General features: G+C 45.9%; 1 protein-coding gene across 8 annotated transcripts in view; it reads left to right on the plus strand.

The window, feature by feature from the left end:
• LOC110508334 (supervillin) overlaps nt 1-26,489 on the plus strand; it is a 69,873-nt gene extending 43,384 nt beyond the window's left edge. For 6 of the 8 annotated variants that reach the window (XM_036966661.1, XM_036966664.1, XM_036966662.1 and 3 more), the window contains 27 exons: nt 3,310-3,512; nt 3,654-4,255; nt 5,308-5,794; nt 6,931-7,075; nt 8,544-8,600; nt 10,467-10,580; nt 11,879-12,032; nt 13,886-13,975; nt 14,251-14,337; nt 14,625-14,802; nt 15,070-15,254; nt 15,359-15,514; nt 16,535-16,671; nt 17,783-17,930; nt 18,177-18,322; nt 19,126-19,301; nt 19,479-19,626; nt 19,842-20,038; nt 20,260-20,494; nt 20,748-20,853; nt 21,227-21,434; nt 21,725-21,858; nt 21,976-22,131; nt 22,385-22,528; nt 22,877-22,998; nt 23,143-23,298; nt 25,137-26,489. In XM_036966661.1, the coding sequence (XP_036822556.1) occupies nt 3,310-3,512; nt 3,654-4,255; nt 5,308-5,794; nt 6,931-7,075; nt 8,544-8,600; nt 10,467-10,580; nt 11,879-12,032; nt 13,886-13,975; nt 14,251-14,337; nt 14,625-14,802; nt 15,070-15,254; nt 15,359-15,514; nt 16,535-16,671; nt 17,783-17,930; nt 18,177-18,322; nt 19,126-19,301; nt 19,479-19,626; nt 19,842-20,038; nt 20,260-20,494; nt 20,748-20,853; nt 21,227-21,434; nt 21,725-21,858; nt 21,976-22,131; nt 22,385-22,528; nt 22,877-22,998; nt 23,143-23,298; nt 25,137-25,223 (4,758 nt within the window). In that variant the 3' untranslated portion in view covers nt 25,224-26,489. Of the gene's footprint in view, nt 1-3,309; nt 3,513-3,653; nt 4,256-5,307; nt 5,795-6,930; nt 7,076-8,543; nt 8,601-10,466; nt 10,581-10,893; nt 10,972-11,878; nt 12,033-13,885; nt 13,976-14,250; nt 14,338-14,624; nt 14,803-15,069; nt 15,255-15,358; nt 15,515-16,534; nt 16,672-17,782; nt 17,931-18,176; nt 18,323-19,125; nt 19,302-19,478; nt 19,627-19,841; nt 20,039-20,259; nt 20,495-20,747; nt 20,854-21,226; nt 21,435-21,724; nt 21,859-21,975; nt 22,132-22,384; nt 22,529-22,876; nt 22,999-23,142; nt 23,299-25,136 lie in introns of all 8 variants that reach the window. The other 2 variants (XM_036966659.1, XM_036966667.1) reach the window with 2 other exon arrangements.
• Nucleotides 26,490-27,413: the final 924 nt, after the last annotated feature.

Below are 27,413 nucleotides of genomic sequence, written 5' to 3' on the forward strand. Positions count from 1 at the left end.
TGGTTTCCATTGGTCATTTATTATGAATGGGGTAAATGGGATATGGTCAGGGGCAATGACTTGTGAATTGTGATATTATTTGTATGACAGGTATATGTTGTCATACTTGAGTAAAAGTAAAGATACCTTGATGGAAAAATCACTCAAGTAAAAGTAAAAATCACTAAGTAAAATTCTACTTGAGTAAAAGTATTTGGTTTAAAATATACCTAAGTATCAAAAGTAAAAGTATACATTATTTCAAATTCCTTATATCAAGCAAACCAGATTCCTCAAAAAACTACTTAAGTAGTACTTTAAATGATTTTTACTTAAGTACTTTACACCACTGCCCAGGCCTGCCTTGTCTAAGGCATGTTTTGTTTAGATTTGGCGATAGTGTTTTTGTATGACCAAATGTGAAGAGCTACTTGATCGGTTTCATCACTTACTGTATCTGTTCTGACTGCATATTGTCCTTTCCCCATCCCTTTATCCCTCCGTCCCTTTATCCCTCCATCCCTTTATCCCTCCATCCCTTTATCCCTCCATCCCTTTATCCCTCCATCCCTTTATCCCTCCATCCCTTTATCCCTCCATCCCTTTATCTCTCCATCCCTTTATCCCTCCATCCCTTTATCCCTCCATCCCTCCATCCCTTTATCCCTCCATCCCTTTATCCCTCCATCCCTTTATCCCTCATCCCTTTATCCCCATCCCTTTATCCCCATCCCTTTATCCCTCCATCCCTTTATCCCTCCATCCCTCCATCCCTTTATCCCTCCACCCCTTTATCCCTCCATCCCTTTATCCCTCCATCCCTTTATCCCTCCATCCCTTTATCCCTCCATCCCTTTATCCCCATCCCTTTATCCCTCTATCCCTTTATCCCTCCATCCCTTTATCCCCATCCCTTTATCCCCATCCCTTTATCCCCATCCCTTTATCCCTCCATCCCTTTATCCCTCCATCTCTTTATCCCTCCATCCCTTTATCCCTCCATCCCTTTATCCCCCATCCCTTTATCCCTCCATCCCTTTATCCCTCCATCCCTTTATCCCTCCCTCCCTTTATCCCTCCATCCCTTTATCCCCCATTCCTTTATCCCCCATCCCTTTATCCCTCCATCCCTTTATCCCTCCATCCCTTTATCCCTCCATCCCTTTATCCCCATCCCTTTATCCCTCCATCCCTTTATCCCTCCATCCCTTTTTCTCCATCCCTTTATCCCCATCCCTTTATCCCTCCATCCCTTTATCCCTCCATCCCTTTATCCCCATCCCTTTATCCCAATCCCTTTATCCCTCCATCCCTTTATCACCCATCCCTTTATCCCCCATCTCTTTATCCCCCATCCCTTTATCCCTCCATCCCTTTATCCCTCCATCCCTTTATCCCCATCCCTTTATCCCCATCCCTTTATCCCCCCATCCCTTTATCCCTCCATCCCTTTATCCCTCCATCCCTTTATCCCTCCATCCCTTTATCCCTCCATCCCTTTATCCCCCATCCCTTATCCCTCCATCCCTTTATCCCTCCATCCCTTTATCCCTCCATCCCTTTATCCCCATCCCTTTATCCCTCCATCCCTTTATCCCTCCATCCCTTTATCCCCCATCTCTTTATCCCTCATCCCTTTATCCCCCCATCCCTTTATCCCTCCATCCCTTTATCCCTCCATCCCTTTATCCCTCCATCCCTTTATCCCTCCACCCCTTTATCCCTCCATCCCTTTATCCCCCCATCCCTTTATCCCTCCACCCCTTTATCCCTCCATCCCTTTATCCCTCCACCCCTTTATCCCTCCACCCCTTTATCCCTCCATCCCTTTATCCCTCCATCCCTTTATCCCTCCATCCCTTTATCCCCATCCCTTTATCCCCCATCCCTTTATCCCCATCCCTTTATCCCCATCCCTTTATCCCCCATCCCTTTATCCCCATCCCTTTATCCCCCATCCCTTTATCCCCATCCCTTTATCCCCCATCCCTTTATCCCCCATCCCTTTATCCCTCCATCCCTTTATCCCCATCCCTTTATCCCCCATCCCTTTATCCCCATCCCTTTATCCCCATCCCTTTATCCCCCATCCCTTTATCCCCATCCCTTTATCCCCCATCCCTTTATCCCCATCCCTTTATCCCCCATCCCTTTATCCCCCATCCCTTTATCCCCCATCCCTTTATCCCCCATCCCTTTATCCCCCATCCCTTTATCCCCCATCCCTTTATCCCCATCCCTTTATCCCTCCATCCCTTTATCCCTCCATCCCTTTATCCCCATCCCTTTATCCCCATCCCTTTATCCCTCCATCCCTTTATCCCTCCATCCCTTTATCCCCATCCCTTTATCCCTCCATCCCTTTATCCCCATCCCTTTATCCCTCCATCCCTTTATCCCTCCATCCCTTTATCCCCATCCCTTTATCCCTCCATCCCTTTATCCCCATCCCTTTATCCCCATCCCTTTATCCCCATCCCTTTATCCCCCATCCCTTTATCCCTCCATCCCTTTATCCCCCATCCCTTTATCCCTCCATCCCTTTATCCCTCCATCCCTTTATCCCCCATCCCTTTATCCCCCATCCCTTTATCCCTCCATCCCTTTATCCCTCCATCCCTTTATCCCCCATCCCTTTATCCCCATCCCTTTATTCCCATCCCTTTTTCCCCATCCCTTTATCCCTCCATCCCTTTATCCCCATCCCTTTATCCCTCCATCCCTTTATCCCTCCATCCCTTTATCCCTCCATCCCTTTATCCCCATCCCTTTATCCCTCCATCCCTTTATCCCTCCATCCCTTTATCCCCATCCCTTTATCCCTCCATCCCTTTATCCCCCATCCCTTTATCCCTCCATCCCTTTATCCCCATCCCTTTATCCCCCATCCCTTTATCCCTCCATCCCTTTATCCCTCCATCCCTTTATCCCTCCATCCCTTTATCCCTCCATCCCTTTATCCCCGATCCCTTTATCCCCCATCCCTTTATCCCTCCATCCCTTTATCCCCCATCCCTTTATCCCCATCCCTTTATCCCTCCATCCCTTTATCCCTCCATCCCTTTATCCCCATCCCTTTATCCCTCCATCCCTTTATCCCTCCATCCCTTTATCCCCATCCCTTTATCCCCATCCCTTTATCCCCATCCCTTTATCCCTCCATCCCTTTATCCCTCCATCCCTTTATCCCTCCATCCCTTTATCCCTCCATCCCTTTATCCCCATCCCTTTATCCCTCCATCCCTTTATCCCGTCGTGTCCCCCGCCATTCATCCGTCCATTCATTCATTTATTCATCCCTCCCTCCATCCCTCCTCTCACTTCCTGCAGCTGCAGAATGGAGGAGGAGGGGTCAAGCTGGAGCCGCTGTCTGCCTCTTTGGTCCGCTCCGTGGCAGCCGTCACCTCCCAGGTCTCGGTCGCCACGGTAACCACGGCGACTTCCAGCAGCAGCAACGTCCACCTTGGAAAATCTACGGCCGTTCCCTACAACCCCACCACCACCACCACCACCCAGGAAAGGGGAGGGGTGAGGTGTGTGTTTCCTTATGTGTCAAATAATTCAGCCTTCACACTGGTATTGAAACCATGAATTGTCTGTCTGTCTGTGTGTGTCGTCTGTCTGTGTGTTTCTTTCTCTCGCTCTGTGTCTCCCCCCCCCCCCCCCCCTCTCAGGTACTTCAGCCTGACCAAGGGCGGTGACTCCTCCGGTTTCCCTGAACCAGATCTGTACTCCCCTGGCCCTCCCCTTTCAGAGCAGCAACCGCAGCAGCAGGCTCACAGTAGAGGAGTCGGAGAGAGAGGAGGAGACAGTGGCGGAGCTCCTGGAGCCAGTCGCTCCTTCACTGGCCACAGAGAGAGAGAGGAGGAGGAGGATGTGTGGGAAGGAGGGGCCAGCAGAGAGGAGAGGGAGAGCTGTGCTAGTAGTGGTGCTGGAGGCAGCAGCAGTAAGGGAAGGCTCCACTCCCCCGACAGGGACAGCAGACAGCAGCACTATCAGCCCCCAGCCCCAGAGCCCCAGCCACGGCACACCAACAGTAGCCAGCGGGAGTCCATCGAGCTTCCCTCTTTGAGGCACGGGAGGGGTGAATTGCTGGTGGAGCCCAGGCAGCACAGAGACAGAGATAAATACGGCAGTAGCAGCAGCATCACCCGGGAGAGGGAAGAGCACGGGAGCTACCTGGGAGAGACACACAGCTCAGAGAGACACACAGAGCTGCAGCACACAGCAGACAGAGAGAACACACGGAGCAGCAGGAGCAGGGAACTCCTCTCAGGTAGGAAACACAGACCATTGTATACCTCCCAAAAGGCACCCTATTCCCTACGTAGCACACTACTTTGACCAATGCTGAACAAACATGCATGTAGATTAGAGGAATATTTATATGCATTCATTATACGGACGGTTGATGCACTCAAGACGTTTTTTTCAATTCAGAAGAGTGCACTATATAGGGAATATGGCACCATTTGGGATGAGGACAAGGGAAATATCTTATTGTCTCCTGGATTATGCAGCATGTTAATTGCATGACTCTTTCCATTGGCTACACACTGCCTCCGTCTGCGGTTTGATTTGTCTTAACACCTAATGCTCATCACATCACAGACGCTATCTGACAGACAGGAAGATTAGAGACAAGGCTTCAGCTGAATCTAATTAGCATATTTGTACATACATTTGTCCCCGCGGCTCCCTTTGTCTGCAAATATAGGACCACTCTTACTGACAAGGTTGTCTGTAATTGTGATTCCAAATGGAAATCAAGTATGATTGAGGTGTGGATATGTTTTTGTGGATGTCAATGGATGGATGTCAGTGTTGCAGGCTTTGGTTTACGCATTGGCATTGTGCTCCGCCGTGCCGGTAGGGCAGATAGACAGTGCAGATAGACAGCGTAACACAGCTGGCCCATCCGTCTGTGTGTCTGGATGACCGTCAGCAAACATTGTGTCCAGAGGATGCGGGGTCGTCTTTTCTTCAAGCATGCGAGAGAGAGAGAACACTCGTAGAGAACAATGGAAAGGAACCCTAAAAGGAACGGAGAACAATTGTCCGTGCATGAATGAGCACGGACATTCGAGACGAAGGCTGAGCATCAGAGACCGTGTGAACTGAACACCGATCATGACGATTGTATGCAGGATCTTGGCAGTCGCGAATGTGTGTCTGTACGCGGTGTGCGCACGTGCGTATGCGTGCATGTGTGCTATGAAGGGCTGCCATTGGGGTCTGCTTCTCCCCCTGTGTGAGTATTGATTACACTGTGGATTTATTACAATGCAATTTCTGTGTGCGTGTATGTGGCTGTCTATATGTCTACAGACACCGAGCACACCAGTGTGTCATTGAGAACTGTGACAACAGCGGCAGAGGCCAGGAGTGTCTCTCACACCTCCAGTAACCAGCGGAAACAGCAGCAGATCCAGTCTTTCACCCAGTCACCCCCACAAACTGAGCCCCAGCCATACTCCAAACCTCACCAGCACTTCACCCAGGAACCTCCAGCCCAATCCCAGCCCAAGCCCCAGGAAAGGGAGAGGAGCTTCACCCAGCCACTACCCAAGCCTTACTCTCAGCTAATCCCTCACACTCAACCCAGACCCCTGTCCTTATCCCAGCCTCCTCCTCCCCAGACCGCCCCCCAGACTCTGCCCAAGCCCACGTCCTTCCCTCAGCCGCTGGTCAAGTCTCAGTCCCTGCCTCTGGACCACAGTGACCACATCACAGGACACAGTGTTTCCGACCTCCACTCCCCCAGCGAAACAGAACTCTCAGAGATGTCCTCCAAACAGATGTCCATCAAAGAAAGGTTAGTCTGTGCCTGGGTTTCTGTGATTGGGTAACAATTCCAACTGTAGTTCAAATGGGGGTGGTTACATGGCAGGATGTTGTACTGTACGTACGTTTCCAGAAATACTGGTTGGAGGATTCCAAATGTCCTGCTTATTCCCTTCTGATGCTAGGAATCTTCCAACCATCATTTCTATACTTATGGGAAAGTTAATGGAATTTTGTAATTGTCTGAATGGGCTCTCTGTTGTGAAAGATGCAGGTATTATTCAGGCGACATAGCGCCTTGCCAAAGATTTCAACTTTTTTCGCCTTGTTGTCTGTGTAAAAAAACGTGACGATGTAAAGAATATGAGACAGAATGAGGCGGTGGTGAAGCCCCTGCTTGCGTCCCAAATGGTAGTCTATTCCCTTCGTAGTGCACTAGTTTCATAAGGCTCTGGTGAAAAGTAGGGCACCATATAGGGAATAGGCAGCCATTTGGGGCACCCTCAGAGTCCCCCTGTGTCCTTGTGGGATCTAAGTTTCTGCCTCTCTTTGAGGTGAAAGTGATTTATTTCTGGCCACGGTGCATTTTCCCTCTTTGTTCCTGGAGAGAGGAGAGGTAGGAGACAGAGATCAGGCTGCAGTCTGTAGACATCCTTAGGTTGTCTCCCAGTGTCCCAAATGGCACCCGTGTTCTGTTCCCTATATATTGCACTACTTATGACCTGACTGCATCCCAAATCCCACTCTGCCAACCCCGTACCCCCAAAAAAGTAGTGAACTATAAATGAAATAGGGTGCCATTTGGGGTGCATCCTTAGAGATTAAAAGCTGTTTCAGTAGATTTAGCTACTGTTCTACAGTACTGCTCTCATCTTGTCCCTGTCAGACTGTTAGTAGCTCGGTTTCCATGCAATTGGCAACAGATTTTCATGCAAATATTCTAAAATCCGCAAAAAGAAAATATGCGCATTCCAGTGGTATGTTTCCACCAAACAGACGCGTTGTGTATAGAAGTGCATGATGATGTAGTTCATGCAAAATGTACTTTTTAGCTTAAGATTTCATGTACCTATGTGTCCCGTCTCTGTCAGGCCGGCCCTGCTGGAGAAGAGTGGTGAGGAGGTTAACCTCTCTCTCTCTCTTCCTTTCATTCCTTCTTTCGCCCAGGCTGGCCCTGTTGAAGAAGAGTGGTGAAGAGGACTGGAGGAACAGGATCAATAAGAAGCAGGAAGTGGTAAAGGTGGCTGTGACTGAGAGACACTCCACAGTACAAGGACAGGGATGGGAGGCAGAGCAGACCTACAAGAAGAAGGTGAGACTACACACAGCTGGACCTCCAAATTGAATCTTGAAAGAGAAGCCCCATTTTGGGCTCAAAGAGATACAAACAAAAACACTCGGTGGAGATTCACTGTACTGCACTATGACTACAACAGTACAACAAGCAGCATCGCCACACCTCACAAAATGTCTATTGAGATCATATGATAATGAATGAAATGTGTTTCAACAACCCAGACTTTGTCATACTGAACCATCATTACTCAACCCGTTACCCATGCAGTACTAAATGATTACAGTAAGGTGGATTTAGATGCATTCACACCGTTCGTGTGCTCATTGTTTTTGTTATACTTAAAGTTAAAGATGCACTCTCAAACTTTTTGTTCATGAAAGTGATGCTCACCTTCCAAAAGTGGTCCCTGTTTTTTGTGCACAACGTCATCCGTTTTGTGACATGCTACACATTTGTTGTGCTTACAATTTTTAGTAGTCTCATTAGGGCACTCTTCCTGGTTGCCATTTTAAAGGGGCCTCTCGTGGTCTTTATGTGAGGGTGCCTTTCATTTCCCCCTTGCCATTCATCAGCCCCATCTGCTCCAGTGTGAGATCAGCTCAGCTTAGTGGGCTGGTGCCCCCTTTATCCCAATTGGCTCCCTATTGTGCCCTTCTTTTGACCATAGTTTGACCACAGCCCTATGGACCTTGATCAAAAGAAGTGCACTATATAGGGAATAGGGTGCTATTTGGGACCAGTGCCTGGGGCCAACACAGCCCTGCATGGAACATATGGGCCAGTCTCCCTGTGGAATTAGCAATCTGGGGCCTTGGAGAAATCTCTTTTCTACTTTACACTGGGACAAGAGCAAGTCAAAATTGCTCACTCTGATTGAAGATTGAGTTTCACTTAAACTAGTGCTAATGCCACCAATATGTAATTTGACGATATGGTTACAGAATGGCATGTGATTATATGTATTATTTAATGTACAGTCTTTTTACTGTACAGTTTTACGTTGAATTAATGAATTAGTCTACCCTATGCCACTTCACAAAAATTCTGGTTTAACTGAGCATATTCAGTTTATATCTAAAACAGAGACACGGACTTCTTGGAATAATTGAATCGCCCCTCCTTTCTGTTAATGATGCACCCCATTGTGCTGTAATCTGGGTCAAATCCTGTCTGTTTGTGTACTTAATACTTCATGTTAAATCCTCCCGTTGATCACACTTCTTCTAAGCCTCATGTTACAGTAGCAACAGTAATGGGTTGAGGCTAGGGTTGTAATTGAAAGATTTTGGGCACTGGCCAGTTTGGCTAGCAGACCACAATTTCTACTAGCCAAGGTGACATTCTACCAGCCAAGATTCCAAAATATATGTCACGCAATATTTGATAAGCCAACATTTCTGTCTTGTTTGGCACATTTTCTACTAGGCTAGCCTAGAACTAGCCTTCTCCCTTTGAACGTGTTCTGTGTTTCCCCTGTCTTCAGGAGGAAGGGATGGTTATTGATGAGTTCGCTGCTGTCACTGTGTCTGACCAGCTGTGGGTAAGGCCTGACGACAGTGCTGTGCCCCAGTGCCAACGGTGGTCCACTGAGCTCTGTGTGTGACCTGCTGCTTCTTTGACTCTTCTGTTCTGTTCTGTTGTTCACTGCTGTTCAGTGTTGCTGTGGTCTGATGAGGGTTGAACGTTCCCCAAATTCCCAGGTTTTCCAGAAATCCCAGCTGAAGAATTCCCTGATTTTCCTACTTATTCCCTCCTTGGAAAACCTGGACATTTTGGGCAAATTACCAGAAATGTGCTACTCTAGTTGTTCACTACTCTTCAGTGTTGTTGTTCACTGCTCTTCAGTGTTGTTGTTCACTGCTCTTCAGTGTTGTTGTTCACTGCTCTTCAGTGTTGTTGTTCACTGCTCTTCAGTGTTGTTGTTCACTACTCTTCAGTGTTGTTGTTCACTGCTCTTCAGTGTTGTTGTTCACTGCTCTTCAGTGTTGTTGTTCACTGCTCTTCAGTGTTGTTGTTCACTACTCTTCAGTGTTGTTGTTCACTGCTCTTCAGTGTTGTTGTTCACTACTCTTCAGTGTTGTTGTTCACTGCTCTTCAGTGTTGTTGTTCACTGCTCTTCAGTGTTGTTGTTCACTACTCTTCAGTGTTGTTGTTCACTGCTCTTCAGTGTTGTTGTTCACTACTCTTCAGTGTTGTTGTTCACTACTCTTCAGTGTTGTTGTTCACTGCTCTTCAGTGTTGTTGTTCACTGCTCTTCAGTGTTGTTGTTCACTGCTCTTCAGTGTTGTTGTTCACTGCTCTTCAGTGTTGTTGTTCACTGCTCTTCAGTGTTGTTGTTCACTGCTCTTCAGTGTTGTTGTTCACTGCTCTTCAGTGTTGCCGTTCACTACTCTTCAGTTGCTGTGGTCGGATGCTATCCTACCTCTGATGGTTTGTGGCTGTGTTAGGGGATGCTGGTGATGGACTTGACTGCTTCTTTTTCTAAGCTTTCGATTGAACTTCTTGCACTTTTGCTTGGTTTGAAGTCAATATAGCTACGCTACAGTGTTCAGAGATGCGATGCGATGTGTTTGTTGCTACGTTGCTGCCAGTCACTGCTTGTTTTCCGCCTCAAAATGTTTGCCTTTTGAACTGCACACTGCATAGTAGTGATGGAGAGAGCCATTCATCATACAGTGGTTCTTCCTTTCAACGTTTTGAGGTTATGCCGCAACCGTTTGTGGTAAATTGCGACATTCCGACAACTATGGCTGACACTTAAATAACGTGCCATAGAATTCTGCGGCACTCCGCAGGCTGTGCAGCAGTTTGCCACGACTTGTAAAGGAAGGACCACTGTAAGTCAGTAGTGACAGAACAATTGGCCTCTCTTCATGACTGTGTCACTGAGACAGTCGTCGCTGGCTTGTCTAGACCAGGGTTTCCCTTATTCGGTTCTGGGGTCCCGCCTGTGTCTACGTTAAGTGTTTTGCCCTAGCACCCCACAGCTGATTCAAATAATCAAAGCATGATGAGTTGGTTATTTGAATCAGCTGCGGGATGGGTGTTAGCTACAGCAGCTGCAATGTGCATGGCCAGTTAACGATTAATTCGTATTCAAGCACCTCTGCATATGTTCATGATTAAACACTTAACACTTGCACGCCAGTGGTGGCTGGTGGGACTTTGAATCAGAGGACGGGCTCATAGTAATGGATGGAACGGAATATATGGAACGGTATCAAACACATCAAAGACATTGTTTCCATGAGTTGGATACTGTTCCATTTTTTCCATTCCAGCCATTGCTATGAGCCGTCCTCCCCTCACCAGACTCCTCTGTTGCATGTCTTTGCATTACATGTGAAGTGTATGGATGTGAGGGGCTCAGGCGATGGTGCTCTGGAGATGTTGTTTCTCTTTAAAGGGAGAAATACACTGTGAACCAGATAAAAGTTTGACTGGGGAACGCCGGCTCAGTCTGCTTCAGCCATGGAAACATCATCATGACTTCAGACTTGATTTATCCAAAATAATCTCTGTGAGTTGTCCCTCAGTGGCTCTCAGTATCTCGCTCTGGGTCTCTTTGTCACAATTATAATTTCTGGTTTGGAATGGTATGGTCTCTCTCCTTTGCATCCTTTCTCCAGTAGCGTTGGGGCGGTATCCAGATTTACATACCTTCAAAATACCCCGGTATACAGTATGATCATATACCTGGTAGCCCAACCCTACTCTCTAGCATTCCTCTGTATATGTCTGCCTGATTGTAACTTTCTTCCCTATCCCTCTCCATTTCCTCCCTCCACATCTCTTCTCCTCTTATCCATGTATCCAATCACCTCTGTCCTTAGGAGCCTGTATTTTCCTCCACATATTTTCCTCCAATCTCCCTTGGCCATAAGTGCCAAGTTATTGACCTTCATAGTCAGGTAAGAACACGCACCGGACCTTCCATGTTTCACTGTTCTGCCTGTACTGGAATCTTGGGTTGTGTCTCAAATTGCACCCCATTCCTTATGTAGTGCACTACTTTTGACCAGGGCACATAATAGGGCTCTGGTCACCTATCCCGTATTTAGGGAACTACTTTTGACCAGAATCCTATGGGGCCTGGTCGAAAGTAGGGCATTATATAGGGATTAGGGTGTCATTTAAGACTCAGCCGGTGGTCTTCCATTATCCCTTCATGCATGTCATTGAAAGGTCTGTCTTTTCCCTGTTCACTAAAATCTCATTTGGTTACGTTAATGATTTGAACCCCTCCCCATATTGCTACTTATCTTACTGTACTCTGTCTCTTTGTTTGGTGTGTATGAGTAGTATTACACTTCTATGGGATAGTCCTACAAAGACAAAGCTACTGTACTTTGTGGCTATCATTTCCAAGGTTTTGTGGTTCTGTCCTCATATAATCAGAGCAGTTGTGGCTGGTGTCACTTTTAGGTCGGAGGATGGACGGAATTGTTGGAACGGCATGGTTTTTACGTGTTTGATACAATTCCAGCCTAATGGCTATGACTCATCCTCCGTTCACCAGCCACTACTGATTTCCACTTTTTTTTTTTTTGGTTCTCATATTATCAGAGTGGTACAGTGACCTTCAGTGGTGTAGTGGAGGGTAAACACTGTTTACGCACCTTTTTTAGTTTGCGTGAGCATTTACCCACCTTTTGCTGAAAAAATGCATTTAAAGTACAGGGAGCATTACTTTAGTCACAACGAACGGTGATCAACGTTATACTATTACATCACTGGTGACCTTACTGTACAGCATTTAACCCTATGTGAAACCCTGTACTAACCAGTAGGTAACAGTGTGTAACTGTGTGTGTTCAGAGGATGGGAGAGGAGATGGAGAACCAGGCTCAGATGTCCATAGAGGAGAGGAAGCAGATGATCTCCACACGGGAGGAGTCCTGGGTGTCTAAAGGCAAGGGGGTGGCCAACGACTCCACCCAGTACACCGTGGCTGCACGCATGGTCAAGAAAGGTTAGTACACTGTGGCTGCACGCATGGTCAAGAAAGGTTAGTACACTGTGGCTGCACGCATGGTCAAGAAAGGTTAGTACACTGTGGCTGCACGCATGGTCAAGAAAGGTTAGTACACTGTGGCTGCATGCATGGTCAAGAAAGGTTAGTACACTGTGGCTGCACGCATGGTCAAGAAAGGTCAGTACACTGTGGCTGCATGCATGGTCAAGAAAGGTCAGTACACTATGGCTGCATGCATGGTCAAGAAAGGTCAGAGCATGGCCCACTGATGGTCAGCTGTTCGTGCACACAAAATATGTTCTCGAGGCAAGCCGAAGTTCGTAAGCCAAAGTCTACACACCTTTGTCGGTGGTTGGGCAACAGTAGGGAATCTTCAATTAAGTGTAGGTTGTCATTGTCAACGATAGACGACTCGTTTTCATGTAATTTTTTTCACTTGAGAAATACTGCACCAAACATCCTAGTTAGATGTAAAATTGCGCGTCTAAGATCTCCTGGGCAAAAACGTCTAAATTAATTACAGATTTCTGGAGTTGTCTTAGATTAAATCTGAGTATTTTGAGGAAGTTTATACTGGCTACGGTGTCTCAAGGTGGACGAACTGTACTATTGCAGCTTTTTTCTCGTTTTTCAAGTGAAGGTCGAATGTATGCTAGTGTAACCGATGTGATATGGCTAGCTAGTTAGCGGTGGTGCGCGCTAATAGCGTTTCAATCGGTGACGTCACTCACTTTGAGACCTTAAAGTAGTCGTTCCCCTTGCTCTGCAAGGGCCGCGGCTTTTGTGGAGCGATGGGTAACGATGCTTCGTGGGTGACTGTTGTTGATGTGTGCAGAGGGTCCCTGATTCGAGCCCGGATAGGGGCGACTAAATTTATAATGTTACACGAGATCACCTGTTTGTTTTGCCTAGTGGAGTTCGGGTGCCAGCCAAACCAAAGCATGTGCAAGTCCACTGAGGCTACCCAACTACATCAATTTTTTTAATAATAATATCAAAACTATTTATTTCACAAGGGGAATTAATAGGCACCATAAATAACAACGTATGAGATGATCACAACAACTACACACCAAAATATATTAAACGAGAGGTTTTCTTTTAGAAAACCAAATCTCTATTTTTGATGTAAATGGCATGTTCTAGAAGGGTTCAGACACCTTTTTTTTCACTTTTCTCATCCTCGTTGTGCAGTGTGGGGCCACTGAAAAAACATGCAGATCTTTAAATGTTGTACACATGAAATTGTGCCATTTCTAACTTTATCCGCAAGGTTCTATTCAATTTTGTTGAAACTCGAGTGATACCTGCCAAAATAAAGGAAAACTTGAGAAAATGAAGGATTCAAAGAATATTGAAAGCAGGTGCTTCCACACAGGAAGTTCCAGACATTTGTACAATATATGCCAAGGCGCATTGAAACTGTTCTGGTGTCTCGTGGTGCCCCAAAGCCCTATTAAGACACTTTATGTTGGCGTTTCCTTTATTTTGGCAGTTACCTGGAGCAGCAGGCTACACGGAGAATGGCACAGCTGGTTAGGGGAAACTGCTCGAGTCGCACAAAAGTAGTGAATATAACGTTGCGGATAAAGTTCAGAATGACACAGCTTCATTTGTACAACATCTAAAGACCTGCATCACTATTCTGAGATCTTTGCTGTTTCTAAAAAGATGTATAGGGTTTTTTTTTTTTTTTTTCAGGGCCCCCATATTGCACAACAAAGGATGAGAAATTGATTCGCTGTTTGGAGTAAGATTATAAAAGCAAGTGAAATCACAAAGGTTTCTGGACCATAGAGGATAGTATGATTTTCTTTCCTCTCAGAGTGTGTGTGTGGTTGTGTTTGCAGGTCTGGCAGCCTCTTCAGCCATCAGCCCCATCCTGTCTCCTGTCTCCACCAAACTCAAGAGCAACGTGCCTGTCATCAAACCGCAGGAGGGTCAGTCATACACTTAATGACAGATGCAATGTAGGATTGCAGAATTCCAATTACTTTCCCCAAATTGTTCTGAAGTTCTGGTCGGAGGATACATGGATTTCCTGCTTATTTCCTCCTGATTCAAGGAATCTTCCAACCGAGATTTGGAGAACGTTACCAGAATTGTTTAACCCTAATCACGATCCTATGAAAACATACAATCACAACATGACCATACGATATCTGTCAGGAATATTTGTAACTCTGTTGTCTTGATCTGATGTTTTATCCACCAGAAATTGAAGCCAGACCAGAGATGAACTTGGAGTCGGATAAAAAGCTGGATAAATTGGAGACATTTTTGGGACGTCTGAACAGTAAAGGTTGGTGCTAATAGTTTATCAGTTGCCTCTACCCATGCCATCAAATGCTTTTCAGTGGCGTAACTGGCTAAAGATGTTTCAAGGGTGTGGGCTTGTGAGGAAGGAAGCTATTCTGTTGATTAAGCATCGTAAAGTCTGTTACAGTAGTCATTTACAGTAGTGATTGGACTTTTACTGTGTTTCCCCCTAGTGGCAGGTCTTCAGGAGACCACTCTGACCGTGACAGAGAGGGAGCAGATGGGCTGCCCTGGCTTGGACAAGGCTCACTTTACTGTGTTTCCCCCTAGTGGCAGGTCTTCAGGAGACCACTCTGACCGTGACAGAGAAGGCTGTGAAGGAGGTGATGAGGATGGACGATGAGATCTTCTCCAAGTTCTACCGTCACGTAGCTGACTTCCCACGCATGCCCAGCAGGATCGAGATCGACGAGGACTTTGATGCCATCTTCGGCACTCAGGCGCCCAAGTAAGCAAATCATTTACCAAATAATGATGTCTTTGCTCTAGGGTTGCAACATTCTGTTAACTTTCCTAAACATTTTCCAGAACTCCTGGTTGGAATATTCCTGGAATCAGGAGGAATTCTGGAGTTACAGGATTTCTGCAAGCCTACTTTGGTTGGAGCAGACATGTGGCATTGGGTGTAGCTCCATTGCATGGAGTTTCACTAGTTCCTCTCTGCCCCTCTTCCTGTCCCTTTCTCCCTCGCCCCCTCTCTTCCTGCCCTATGCAGGTTGACCTCAGCCATAGCGCAGCACAAACGAGCAGTGAGACCGTCTAGGAACGTCCAGTCGTCTAAGAACCCTCTGAAGATGCTGGCGGCCAGGGAGGACATCAGACACGAGTACACTGAGCAGAGACTCAACATCGGCCTCATAGAGAGCAAGAGGATCAAGGATGAGAAGAGTGAGTGTGAGTGTGAGTATGAGTGTGAGTGTGTGTGTGTGTGTGTGTGTGGTGTGGTGTGTGTGTTTCACACAGAGCGTCTAGCCCTCACACGCTCCTTGTCCTGTGAGTTGTAGTGAATAAGACTTCGGAGTACTCGGACGCGGCCCTAGCTGGACTGGCCAGTAAGGAGAACTTCAGCAATGTGAGTCTGAGGAGCGTCAACATCTCAGAGCAGATGTCCAACAACAGCGCTGTGCCGTACAAGAACGTCATGCTGATGCAGGTCAAAGGTGAGATGTCTACTGCGTTACTGAGCTCTATTCATTAGTGCACATTGCTTCAAAATGTAGATACAGTAACTCCCTGTTTCTGTCAGTTTTCTTTCGTTTCATTCCTAATGAATATGACCTAGATGTGTCTTTAGTTTCTTTCCCATTCATTTTGGGATTGAGGCATATAGCTTGATCCACAGTACAGATAGCATGGGATTTATTATCATCGCAACCCACTATTAACGTCTTAAAACGTCTGACAAACTTTGGTTTTGAGGTGAGCTGTATCAATTCAAGACCAGCATTTATTTTGACATTGACCAATGTCATAGGAAAATATGAACAGGACAGAGAATATTCCACAGCCAGGTAGTTCCTGAATGGAGACAGGTGAGGACAGGTAAAGAGAACAAATGAAGTTATTCCTGGATAACTCTGTGTCATTGAAGTAGGATGTTGCACCCAAACGGCACCCTATTCCCTTCATAGTTCAGTTCTTTTTACCACGGCCTATATGGCTCTGGTCAAAAGTAGTGCACTTTTAGGAAATAGGATGCCATTTGAGACGCAGACAGGGTCCTGTGGTCCTGTGTTGTCTGCTAACCTCTGTGTGTGTGTGTGTGTGTGTGTGTGTGTTCAACCTGCTAGAGAGCACAAGATATTAGGGCCAGTCATGCAAAGGGGAAAGATAAGGAGGAAATGGATTAGAGTTGGAAAGTTGGGATAGTTAAACATGTGGTTGCACACACATTCTCACACCAAATCAAGAATGTGATTTCCTGTGCAGATGTGACAGTGTCCTCTCTCTAGACTAAAATAAGTTGCTCAGATCATGACAGAGAAAGAATTGTATCCTGAGTCTAAAAATGTTACCCTATTCCCTATATGCTGTAGTGCACTACTTTTGATCAGAGCCCTATGGGCCCTTATTCCCTTGAAGCTTTTGTCAGGGAATATGGTGCCATGTAGTGCACTACTGTATATTGGGAATAGGGTGCCATTTCAGACACAATCTCACCCTCTCTCTTATCTACCCAGGCCGCCGTCACGTCCAGACCAGACTAGTGGAGCCCAGAGCCTCGACCCTGAACAGTGGCGACTGCTTCCTCCTGGTTACTCCTCAACACTGCTTTGTTTGGATGGGAGAGTTTGCTAATGTCATCGAGAAAGCCAAAGTGAGTCCCTGTTTCCTGATTATGCGTATGTCTGTGTGTGTGTATGTCTGTGTGTTTGTGTGTGTGGGCATGACTGTGTGAGATGGGCGAGAAAGGCAAAGTGAGTCCCTGTTTCCTGACTATGCGTATGTCTGTATGTCTGTGTGTGTGTGTGTATGTCTGTGTGTTTGTGTGTGTGTGGGCATGACTGTGTGAGATGGGCGAGAAAGCCAAAGTGAGTCCCTGTTTCCTGACTATGCGTATGTCTGTGTGTCTGTGTGTCTATGTGTGGGCATGGGCGAGAAAGCCAAAGTGAGTCCTCGTCTCTCCAACTGTGTCAGTGTTGAAAAACGACTTCCAGGATTAGGGAAATGTCTTGTGTGTTAATCCCAGTCCTCTAGGGTTGGGTTAGCTATAATTTGTGATTTAAAAGCTTGGGGGTTATTTTAGGGTGCAGGCCAATGTGGATGGCCTTTAATGTCTCCCACACAGGCAACAGCTGGTGATGTGTTGTCGTGTTTTTCTGTTGTAGTAGACATATGTTCTGTGATATCCTATTGGCCCTGGTCAAAAGTAGTGCAGTTCAATGGAAATAGGGTCCTCTTTGGGATTCAGCCACAGACAACACCGTTCATTTGTGCTGTTCTCTCATTGTAGAAGCGAGAGCTGCCCCATCTGTTCCTACAGCAGCTCCCATTCCCCATGGACAGTGTCCTGTTTGTGTATAGTAGACAGTTTCAAACACACAGTGACTTTAGCTTGATTCCCCTAGGCTACATCGTTTTTTTCAACCCTGATATTTATTATACTAGCTACAGTATTTTGAACTGATATCAACTTGGGTATCATTAGGCAGACATCGAACTACAGTGCGCCCACAGTTAGAGCATGGAGACCCTTGATCTCTCAAGATGAACAATGCCTCATCATTATAACATAAAATACTACTCGTAGGACAAAACTAGCAGGCTCTAACATTGGCCTTTGCAAGTAAATCTAATGCTGACCTAAGCCCCTTTCAGGGCTGACAGGATTGGTATTGTACTGTATGTACAGTATTGACATGTACAGTGTATGTATTTCCGTTAGTGACATTTTCTCTGTTGTTGTGTGTATCTCTCTCGTACTCTAGGCTTCTGAGCTGGCATTGTTCATCCAGACAAAGAAGGATCTGGGCTGCAGAGCGAGCCAGATTCAGACCATCGAGGAGGGGGTCAACCCCCAGAGCCCTGCGGCCACAGAGTTCTGGAAGATCCTGAGAGGAGAGCAAACCTACCAGTGTAAGCAACAGCATCCGAGGCCATGGCCGTGTCACAATTCTCCACCTCCAAAAATGTGTACTTGCACACTTTGATTTGAAAAGCAGATGGAGTTTCTACCATTTGTTAAATCATGATGGGAAGTGTGCAAGTGCACACTTTGGGAAAGGGTGGAGAATTGGGTCCTAAGTTCATTGAAAAGATGTAGCTACAAGTCATCAGAAGCCTTTATCTTGATATGTAATGTGCCTGTGTGTCCTCCTACAGCTGCCGGGCCACCGGAGGAGGATGAGCTGTTTGAGAGTGCCATAGTGGAGACAAACTGTATCTTCCGTCTGCTGGATGACAAGCTGGTTCCTGATGACGACCAGTGGGGGAAGGTTCCTCACAGCACACTGCTGGAGTCCAAAGAGGTACGTGATTGGACTGGTCAAGTAAGGCATGTGATATATCAGAAATGATGTAATCGAATGATCGTCAACCGAAAATATTGTCTGATAATTCTAATATATACGGGTTTTATACACATTTTCTGTATAAATAGCCTCTAAAATATATGTAAACTGACATGTTTTAATTTGAGTTTCCTTGGAAAGCTGTGAGTGCTCTTGTAGGATACAACACCACTACTTGTTGCATGTACAACTTGTCTAAGTCCCGTCATCAGCTGATTTCAGCCAGTGTGTGGCTGTGGATTGACTTCATTGTTTTAATTAAGGGAATCCTTCCTCTAAAACCGGCTGGCTAGCTAGATAACAAACATACAGTGCAGATAAATGATTCAACTTCATTATTTTAGACATTATCTTATCACAGCACTGGCAAACCATGGTTGACCAACGCCCTGACCAAAATGACTGACCTTTATCCCATCATTAGAAGGTTAATGTCCATGCTAGTATTCAAATTCCTAAATCTATGGTCCTAACCATGGAAATCCTATTCAATTAATTCCCAATTCTATGGTCCTAACTCTCTAAATATATGGCTCTGGTTTCCGTGTGTTGGACGTAGTTTGACTCCATTAATTCCATTCCAGCCATTACAATGAGCCCGTCCTCCTATAGCTCCTCCCACCAGCCTCCTCTGCTATCAATGAACTTCATATTATTGCAACCAAATGTTTACCGGAATGGCCATCATTGTGCCCTAGCTGTTGCTCTGTGCCCATTCCGATGCCACACTGGCACACTGTTGTTTTTGTGCCCCCCTGCAGGTGTTGGTGTTTGACTTTGGCAGTGAGGTGTATGTGTGGCACGGTAAGGAGGTGACTCTGGCCCAGAGGAAAGTAGCCTTCCAGCTGGCTAAACACCTGTGGAACGGAACCTTTGACTACACCTGCTGTGACATCAACCCTCTAGACCCTGGAGGATGCAATACACTCATACCCAGGCAGGCAACCAACACACAAACGCGCAGACTCTCTCTCTCACTCACACACACACACACACACACACACACAAATCATCACCTCAGGGACTGTTTGTCCTAGATTTTTTTTTGTATAGGCTAAAGCCTGTGCTCTCACTCTCTTGTTCTGTGCGTGCGTGCGTGTGTGTGTGTCTACAGAAAGGGCCAGGGGCGTCCTGACTGGGCCATATTCGGCAGGCTGACCGAGCACAATGAGACTACCCTGTTCAAAGAGAAGTTCCTGGACTGGGCAGACACTAAGAAACCACAACCAAAGAACACCAATGAGCAAGTCAGTGAGCAGAAGGTATGTCCTCCTGACTCTCTCCTTCTCTCTCTCATTCCTGATCTTTCTCTTTCACTCTCTGTCTTTGCTTCTTTCTCTCTGCCTTCTCTCTCTCTCTCTTTCATACTTCTTTCGCTATCTGTTTTCATCAGACCCCATGTGCCAAGAGTTTTCTGAATGACACTCTCTCTCTCTCTCTACACCCCTTCCTATCTCCCTCTCTCTTTCTCTCTCAGGAGACGCCGGGGCGGGAGTGCAGGCCGTATGATGCAGCATTGATGCTGCCTGTACTCCAGACAGCAGTCAGCACTGTGCTGGATGGGATGAACGTGGGCCGAGGCCACGGCTCTATAGAAGGAGAGGACAGGATGAGGACTCTAGAGATCAGCACGGTGTCGGTGGATGTCTGGCACATCCTGGAGTTTGACTACAGGTCAGTTTCCCCAAAAAATCAATGAACTTTATTTGACATATTTTAAATTACGAATAGAGCTACCTCGGCCATTAGAGTACAACAATACATACATTAAAATGATCTAGGATTAAAAGCACAATAAAGTCTACCACAATTTCTATTGTTGTCCTTACTATTTAAAGTGCAATGCACAGTGGAAAAATGCTATATAAATCAAATCGATATTCTTCTTATTTCAGCCGGCTACCCAAGCAGAGTATAGGCCAGTTCCATGAGGGGGACGCGTACGTTGTGAAGTGGAAGTACATGGTGAGCGCAGCAGTTGGGAGGAGGCAGAACCCGGAGCTGAGGAGCGCGGGCCCTGGCAAAGAAAAGTGCTGCTACTTCTTCTGGCAGGGACGGAACTCCACCGTGAGCGAGAAAGGAACGTCGGCACTGATGACAGTGGAGCTGGATGAGGAGAGAGGGGCACAGGTACTGTCAACCTGTAAATACATCTCAAATGGCACCCTATTCCCTATATAGTGCACTCCTTTTAAACTAAGCCCCCATACCAGAGAGCACTATATAGAAAATACACTTTTGTAGTGCATTATATAGGGAAAAGGGTGTCATTTTGGATGGAGTCTAAATCCATGCATACATGTATCTACTGTCACTGATCTGAGAGCAGCCCTAGATACATATGACCTGGGTGAGCGTTGTCCCTCTGTCTCTCCCCCAACAGGTCCAGGTACAGCAGGGGAAGGAGCTCCCTTGTTTCCTCCAGTGTTTCAACGGGGGGATGATCATACACTGTGGGAAGAGAGAGGAGGAAGAGGAGAACACACAGAGTAGGGATCTCTTCTGGTTAGCAGTATGACGTCATAGCCCTCAGAAGAGTTGGTTAAGCAGTTAGATGCAGCTCTACTGTATTAGTAGGAGCGCTGTGGTGTGAATGGAGTTACACAATTCCAAGAACTTTCCCCAAATTCCCAGGTTTCCCAGAAATCCTGGTTGGAAAGTTACAGGAATTGTGCAACCATATTTGTGAATGTGTGCCATGTTAGAGGGGCTTCTGACTGTGTACCTGTGTGTCTGTGATCAGGAGCAGTAGTACCGGTGTATGTATCATACTGACCGTGCGTGTCTGTCTGTTACCAGCTGATTGGCGTCTGTACTGTGTGAGAGGGGAGGTCTCCTGACTATTATTCTAATGTATTCCAGCTGAGTGGCGTCTGTACTGCGTGCGAGGGGATGTCCCTGTAGAGGGCCACCTCCTGGAGGTAGTGTGTCACTGCAGCAGCCTGCGCTCCAGGAGCTCCATGATCCTCCTGAATGTCAACAAGGCCCTCATTTACCTGTGGCACGGCTGCAAGGCCCAGCAACGCACTCGCCTGGTGGGCCTCACCACCGCACAGAAGGTCAAAGAACAGTGAGTCTCCACCTCAAATGGCACCATATTGCCAAAATAGTGCACTACTTCTTCCAGGTCCTATTATTTTTCTTGATAACTATGCCAAGTAGTTGACCAGGAAAAACTCTTGTCCCTAGTCATGAAATGTGTAATATGGGATGCTTGCGTCCCAAATGGCACCCTATGCCCAAAATAGTGTACTACTTTTGACAAGGGCCCATAGGGCACTTATATGGGGAATAGAGTGCAATTTGGGGGACAACCTGTATATTGTATGTGGAGGATATGAACCATGTGTTGTCTGTTAGATGTCCGTTGGAGGCGGGGCTCCATAGCAGCAGTAAGGTGACCATCACCGAGTGTGACGAGGGATCAGAGCCCACTGGATTCTGGGATGCGGTCGGTAGGAAAGACAGGAAGGCCTACGACTGTATGTTGCAAGGTACATATAGTACTGTTACACACACACACACACAATTGCAGTGAAATTCCTCATTCACAAGAGCACTCCAGTTATTCATCATACTTCTGACTTACTCTTCTTATTTGTTTGTTTCAGATCCGGGTAAATTTAACTTCACCCCTCGGCTGTTCCAGCTGAGCAGTTCTTCAGGGGAGTTTGTAGCCACAGAGTTCTACCACCCCTCCAGAGTTCCAGACTTGGTCAGCTCTCTGCCCTTCCTTCAGGAGGACCTGTACCAAGCCTCCCAGCCTGGTGAGTCCTACAATACAATACCATACCGTACAACACAACACAAATACTGTATATCAGCCTTGGAAGGCGATTAGGTCTGTTTAAGGTTGATTTACTTGCAATCAAATGTCAGAGCCTGTTTGTTTGATTGTTCCCACCAGTAGTACCGTAAAGTTAGGTCCACATTCATCTTGAGGAATCAACCGTCCCTCTGCTCTCACTGTGGCCTTACTATTGGAAATAGCTGATCTAAAATGACTTTCTCTTCCTGTAGCGTTGTTCCTGGTGGATAACTTCCATGAGGTGTACCTGTGGCAGGGCTGGTGGCCCCAGGACAGCGAGAGCCCCGGCTCCGCCAGGATACGATGGGACATGGACAGGAAGTGCGCCATGGAAACAGTGCTGCGGTACTGCAGAGGTAGAATGTGATGATGTCATCTGTTTGACATCAGTGTGATATTACTCTTTAAATACGATGTCATCTCTGACCTCTGGTATCTCTTGGTTAAATTTAAAGAAGGGCATACATGGTGTTTATCTTTCAAGACCATTGAGTTTCGTTGTACTGTTAACGTGCAAAGCTTTTCACTAAGGGCATGTCTCTCTAGTTACGATTTGTTACTGAAGTGTGTCCCAAATTGCATCCCATTCCATAAATAGTGCCCTAGTTTTGATGTCCTCGGGGCTATGGTCAAAAGTAGTACACTATATAGGGAATAGGGTGCCTTTGGGGCCGCATCCTAAATGGGTTGACTTCCACCTATAGAGAAGAATGAGAAGAAGCCTCAGAAGTCGTACCTGATCCATGCTGGTCTGGAGCCTCTCACATTTACCAACATGTTTCCCAGCTGGGAGCACAGAGAGGACATCGCAGAGATCACTGAGAGGGTGGGTTATACGCCACACACAGTGATCTGCCAGCCCCCTTGTACATTACACACACATACTCTGGCCATACACACACACACGTGTGCAGTGCTCTTATGTTCTTTTTCTTGGGACCATAACAATGTGTGTGTGTGTGTGTGTCAGGAGGCAGAGGTGTGTAACCAGATCATCCTGGTGGAAGATGTGCTGGCCAGGCTGTGCCAGAACACCTATCCCCTGGCTGAGCTGCTGGCACGTCCCCTACCTGGGGGCGTCGACCCCCTCCGCCTGGAGATCTACCTATCAGACCAGGACTTTGAAGTGAGTTTAAGTTCAATGTTTTTTTTTTTTTATCTAACTGCAAACCCTCTCTGAAATAGTTGATATTAACAGATTAAAGGAGTCCAGCTGCAGTTTGTATTAAATACACAATGTGGTGAGACCACCCCTCTCACCATTCAGCACCAACACACCCTGTGAGAAAAGTAAACCTTGATTTAAGACTAAATGGGCTGGTTTCCCAGACAAAGGTGTAGGCCTAGTCCCAGACTAAAAAAACTAATCTTAATTGAGAAAGCTTTTTGTCCAGGACTAGGCTAAATATTTGTCTGGGAAATATTTCTAAATGTTGTTTTGTTGAAATCAATGCATTGTATAGTCATGTTGATATCTGATGCATGCAGTATGTCCATGTTAAACATAAACCAGTGTGTGTGTGTGTGTGTGCGTTCGTGTGAGGTGTGTGTGATCCCCGCTGTGTGATGGATGAAAAGGTCAAAGGGATTTCCACAGATAAGAAGCTCAACACAAAAGCAGAACATGTGAGAAGCAGCACCTTGCTTCCTAGCTGCGGCTTGGAATAAGAGCTGTATCTGGCCTAAAGTAGTGAACCATATAGGGACTAGGATGCCATTGGCGATGGAGACAGACTGGCCCAGTCAGGTCACCCTCCATTTCACACATTACCTCAATCTGGGTGCACTCCTCTTCCCTCCCACCATTCAACAAGAGAGAGGTCCTCTCCATTTGTGTTTCTCTATTTACAGAATTCAACACACACACACACACACACACACACACACACACACAGGAGGAGGACAGAGTGGTTGCAGTGTCGGAGCTCACTCTGTGTACTCAGGAAATGAGTTCTCGCTCTCCTTGGGCGTCAACTCCCCTCCTCAAATAGTGTGACCATGGTTACAATGAGGACAGAGGGCCCGGAGAGATGCTTGGTCTTTGGTCTGTAGCATGCCAATGGCACAGATACCAAGCATTTCAGAGTGGTGATCTAGGATCAGTTTAGCCTTTTAGATCACAACGAATAAGATTACATGGACAGAGATCCTACATCAGCACTCCTACCCTGAGATGGTTGATACCTACTGATGTAATTTGTGATTATCTTACCGTCATTACTTTCATGTCTAATAGCGCTGTAATAAACTCTTAGTCCAGGCTAACTTCTCCTCTCACCTTTCAGGCTGGGTTCTAGGGGATTCAGGTAAGGTGAGTTATTTATGACACAGACTATGATAAATGAGCACTGGTGATTATACTGGTCTTCAAGCACACGGCATCTTCACTCACTGTAATAACCTCTGACCACGCTTGTTCACTCTTCTTTTCCCTCTTCCTCTGGGGTGTCCTGCTTGCCTTCTCCACCTGCACCCCTCCACTCCACCTGTATTTTCTTTCTTTCTCCACAGCAAGGTGGAGAACAGTGGATCACTTCACGTCTTTGTAGCATGGGCTCAGGCGGTTTACTACAGAATTGGGGAAAAAGGGTTCTTCGGTTGTCCCCATAGGAGAACCCTTTTTGGTTCCAGGTGGAACTCTTTTCGATTCCATGTAGAACCCTCTGTGGAAAGGGTTTTGCATGGAACCCAAAAGGGATCTAGCTGGGTTTTCCTGTGGGGACAGCCGAAGAACCCTTTTAGTAACTTCTAATATATCCTTTTTTTCTAAGTGTGTACTTCTGTGTAAAACGTATTTGACTTTGAACTTTGCTGAGGCCAGAGCATGATAATCAATGACGGTTCATTATTTGACATTACATTGTTTTGAATTCAGCCAATGTGACTATATATTGACCACCCTGGGTGACATATGGAGTTTCTTCCTCAGTGTAATAATTGGAGCTGTTTCTTTCCCCTTTGCAGAAAGCATTGGACATGAAGAGAGAGGAGTACGAAGGATTACCAGGGTGGAAGCAAGTGAACTTAAAGAAAGCCAAAGGACTGTTTTAGTGTAAAGCTAAGCTGATGAGGAGTGTGGAGAGAAATTAAATTCAGCAAGTCTTGGACGACAGTGGAAGTTGATAAAAATGCTGCTTTATTGTTATAACCAACGTGTTTTGGCTCCTAGCCTTCATCAGGTTGGTTGTGGAGAGAGAGAGGACACAGAGACTGTTGACATGGAGGCCACCAAGCTGTCCCCCTCAGCACTTCCTTCCCAGCGGTGTGACTGAACCCCAGTAGTGGCTGGTGGTACTTTAAAATCAGTGGATGGGCTCATAATTTCAATTGAATGGAATCATTGGAAAGGTATCAAACTCATGGTTTCCAAGTGTTTGTTACAATTCCAGTCATTATTATGAGATATCCACCCCTCACCAGTTTCCTCTGCTGAACACACTCTCAGGGACAGCTTCTTTGAGTGGGTCACAGGGGGGGGGGGGGGGATCTGCTGAGGTGTGCTAGCGTCATGTAGCATATTGTTTTTATCTTTCAGTTATGTAACTATGTAGGAAAATGAAAATTCTGCTAAGCACCTTGTATGAGAGTGGCTTTATCAGGTACTGTACAAAGCAGGACCTGCACTCACTCTCTCTGCTTCAAACTGTACTACAAGTCTCCACTTATTATGACACCGCTCATGCCATATGAAGTGAAGAGGAAATTCAGCAACTCTTCGAGGACAGTGGAAGTTGATAAAAAGGCTGGTTTATTGTTGAAATAAACCAACAGGTTTAAATTGGTTGGTAGCCTTCATCAGGGTTTAACAGATAAAAGAACAATGGAGGGCAGAGTTTCATACCATGGACATACACACTGATGTGGTCTCTGTGTGTGATGTTTTAACTGTTGTGTGTGTGTGTGTGTGTTTGTGAAGTATTTAGAAGAATTTGTATTTATGTAAAAAAAAAAAAATCTGGTAGAAGGACAATGTATTCAACTTGAAAGTACTGTGTAATATCTGTCAGTAGGAGTGGGGTTTTGTTTCTTGTCAAAAGGTGTAAACATGCCAAGTATGTACCTTTTTTGTTTTGCGTTCTCAAATATGGTACCTGCCTGGGGCTGTCATAATGACATCTAACCTTTACAGGTACCTGAGAAATGACAAACAGTTGTATTTTTAAAGGCATGGAATTCTTTGTGAAAAACACTTGAATGTTGAATGTATAGTGCCTTGCTTTTGTGTACAGTTTATATACAGAAATTCTAGTCTGCATTTCGAAGACTTTCTTTGTGATAAAATAAATAGTAAATAAACAACAAATCCCCAAATCCAAATAGATTGTTAGTTTCTATTCATTTGAGCGAATCTCAAAACACACATTCTCCCTCCACTTTTTCAAAATCACATTTGGGTAGAAGATCTGTGGTTCCTCCGCTCTGACCTTTTCCTGAAAAGACATTGGAGGATGAGACGAAGAGAGGACGCAAGGAATCTAGGGGAGATTCTCAATTGGGGAAACAGTCGGTCCTCTCCTCGACTCTTCCGCCGTCCTCTCCTCTGTGACCCGGAAACCGATGTGGTCGAGTTGTAGATGATTGTCAATTCGTTAGCAGGTGAACAGGAGAGTATGCTTCCCTCCTCTATTACTTAGTTCAGCAGAGGATGCACAAAATAATCCTACCAGGACCTAGCGCAGAAGTGAAGTAAAATCCACCACATCCCCTTTGAATCAGCTGTTTCTCAGAAGAGAAAAGCATGCACACATTTAAAAACATTTTTTTATTTAAAATGTCTCGCACAACTAGCTAACACATTACACTTTTATTTTGGGATTCCAACCCTGTAAACATAACTTGCCTGATGATATGCAAGAGTCTAATTTTTTTGCTTCCATGTTCCCTCTCCTCACCACCTCTGGAGCAAAACCAACAGATTCTCCCTAGGAAATACAATTGAGATTCACTCTAAAACTTGCTTGACTTTGTAGCGGTTTGTCTTATGCCCAGCAGATGGTGCTCTTTGTCCTAACATCCCTTAAAGTCCCATGCAGTCTTATTTTTAAATGATCTCTGTATGTCTAATAAATCCCTGTGTATGTTTATTTTTTTATAATTTATTTCCCTGAGTCTCTTTTGCCATTGAAATAAATGCACAGCCTGATCATGTGGGCGTGTTGATAGAAATTGAAATATATTTACATACACAGCTCTGATTGGCAAATAAGATTGTCTAGTCTAGAGCCTACCCTGCTTACCCCT

Source organism: Oncorhynchus mykiss, chromosome 28 (assembly GCF_013265735.2).
Source record: "Oncorhynchus mykiss isolate Arlee chromosome 28, USDA_OmykA_1.1, whole genome shotgun sequence".
Lineage (NCBI taxonomy): Eukaryota > Metazoa > Chordata > Actinopteri > Salmoniformes > Salmonidae > Oncorhynchus > Oncorhynchus mykiss.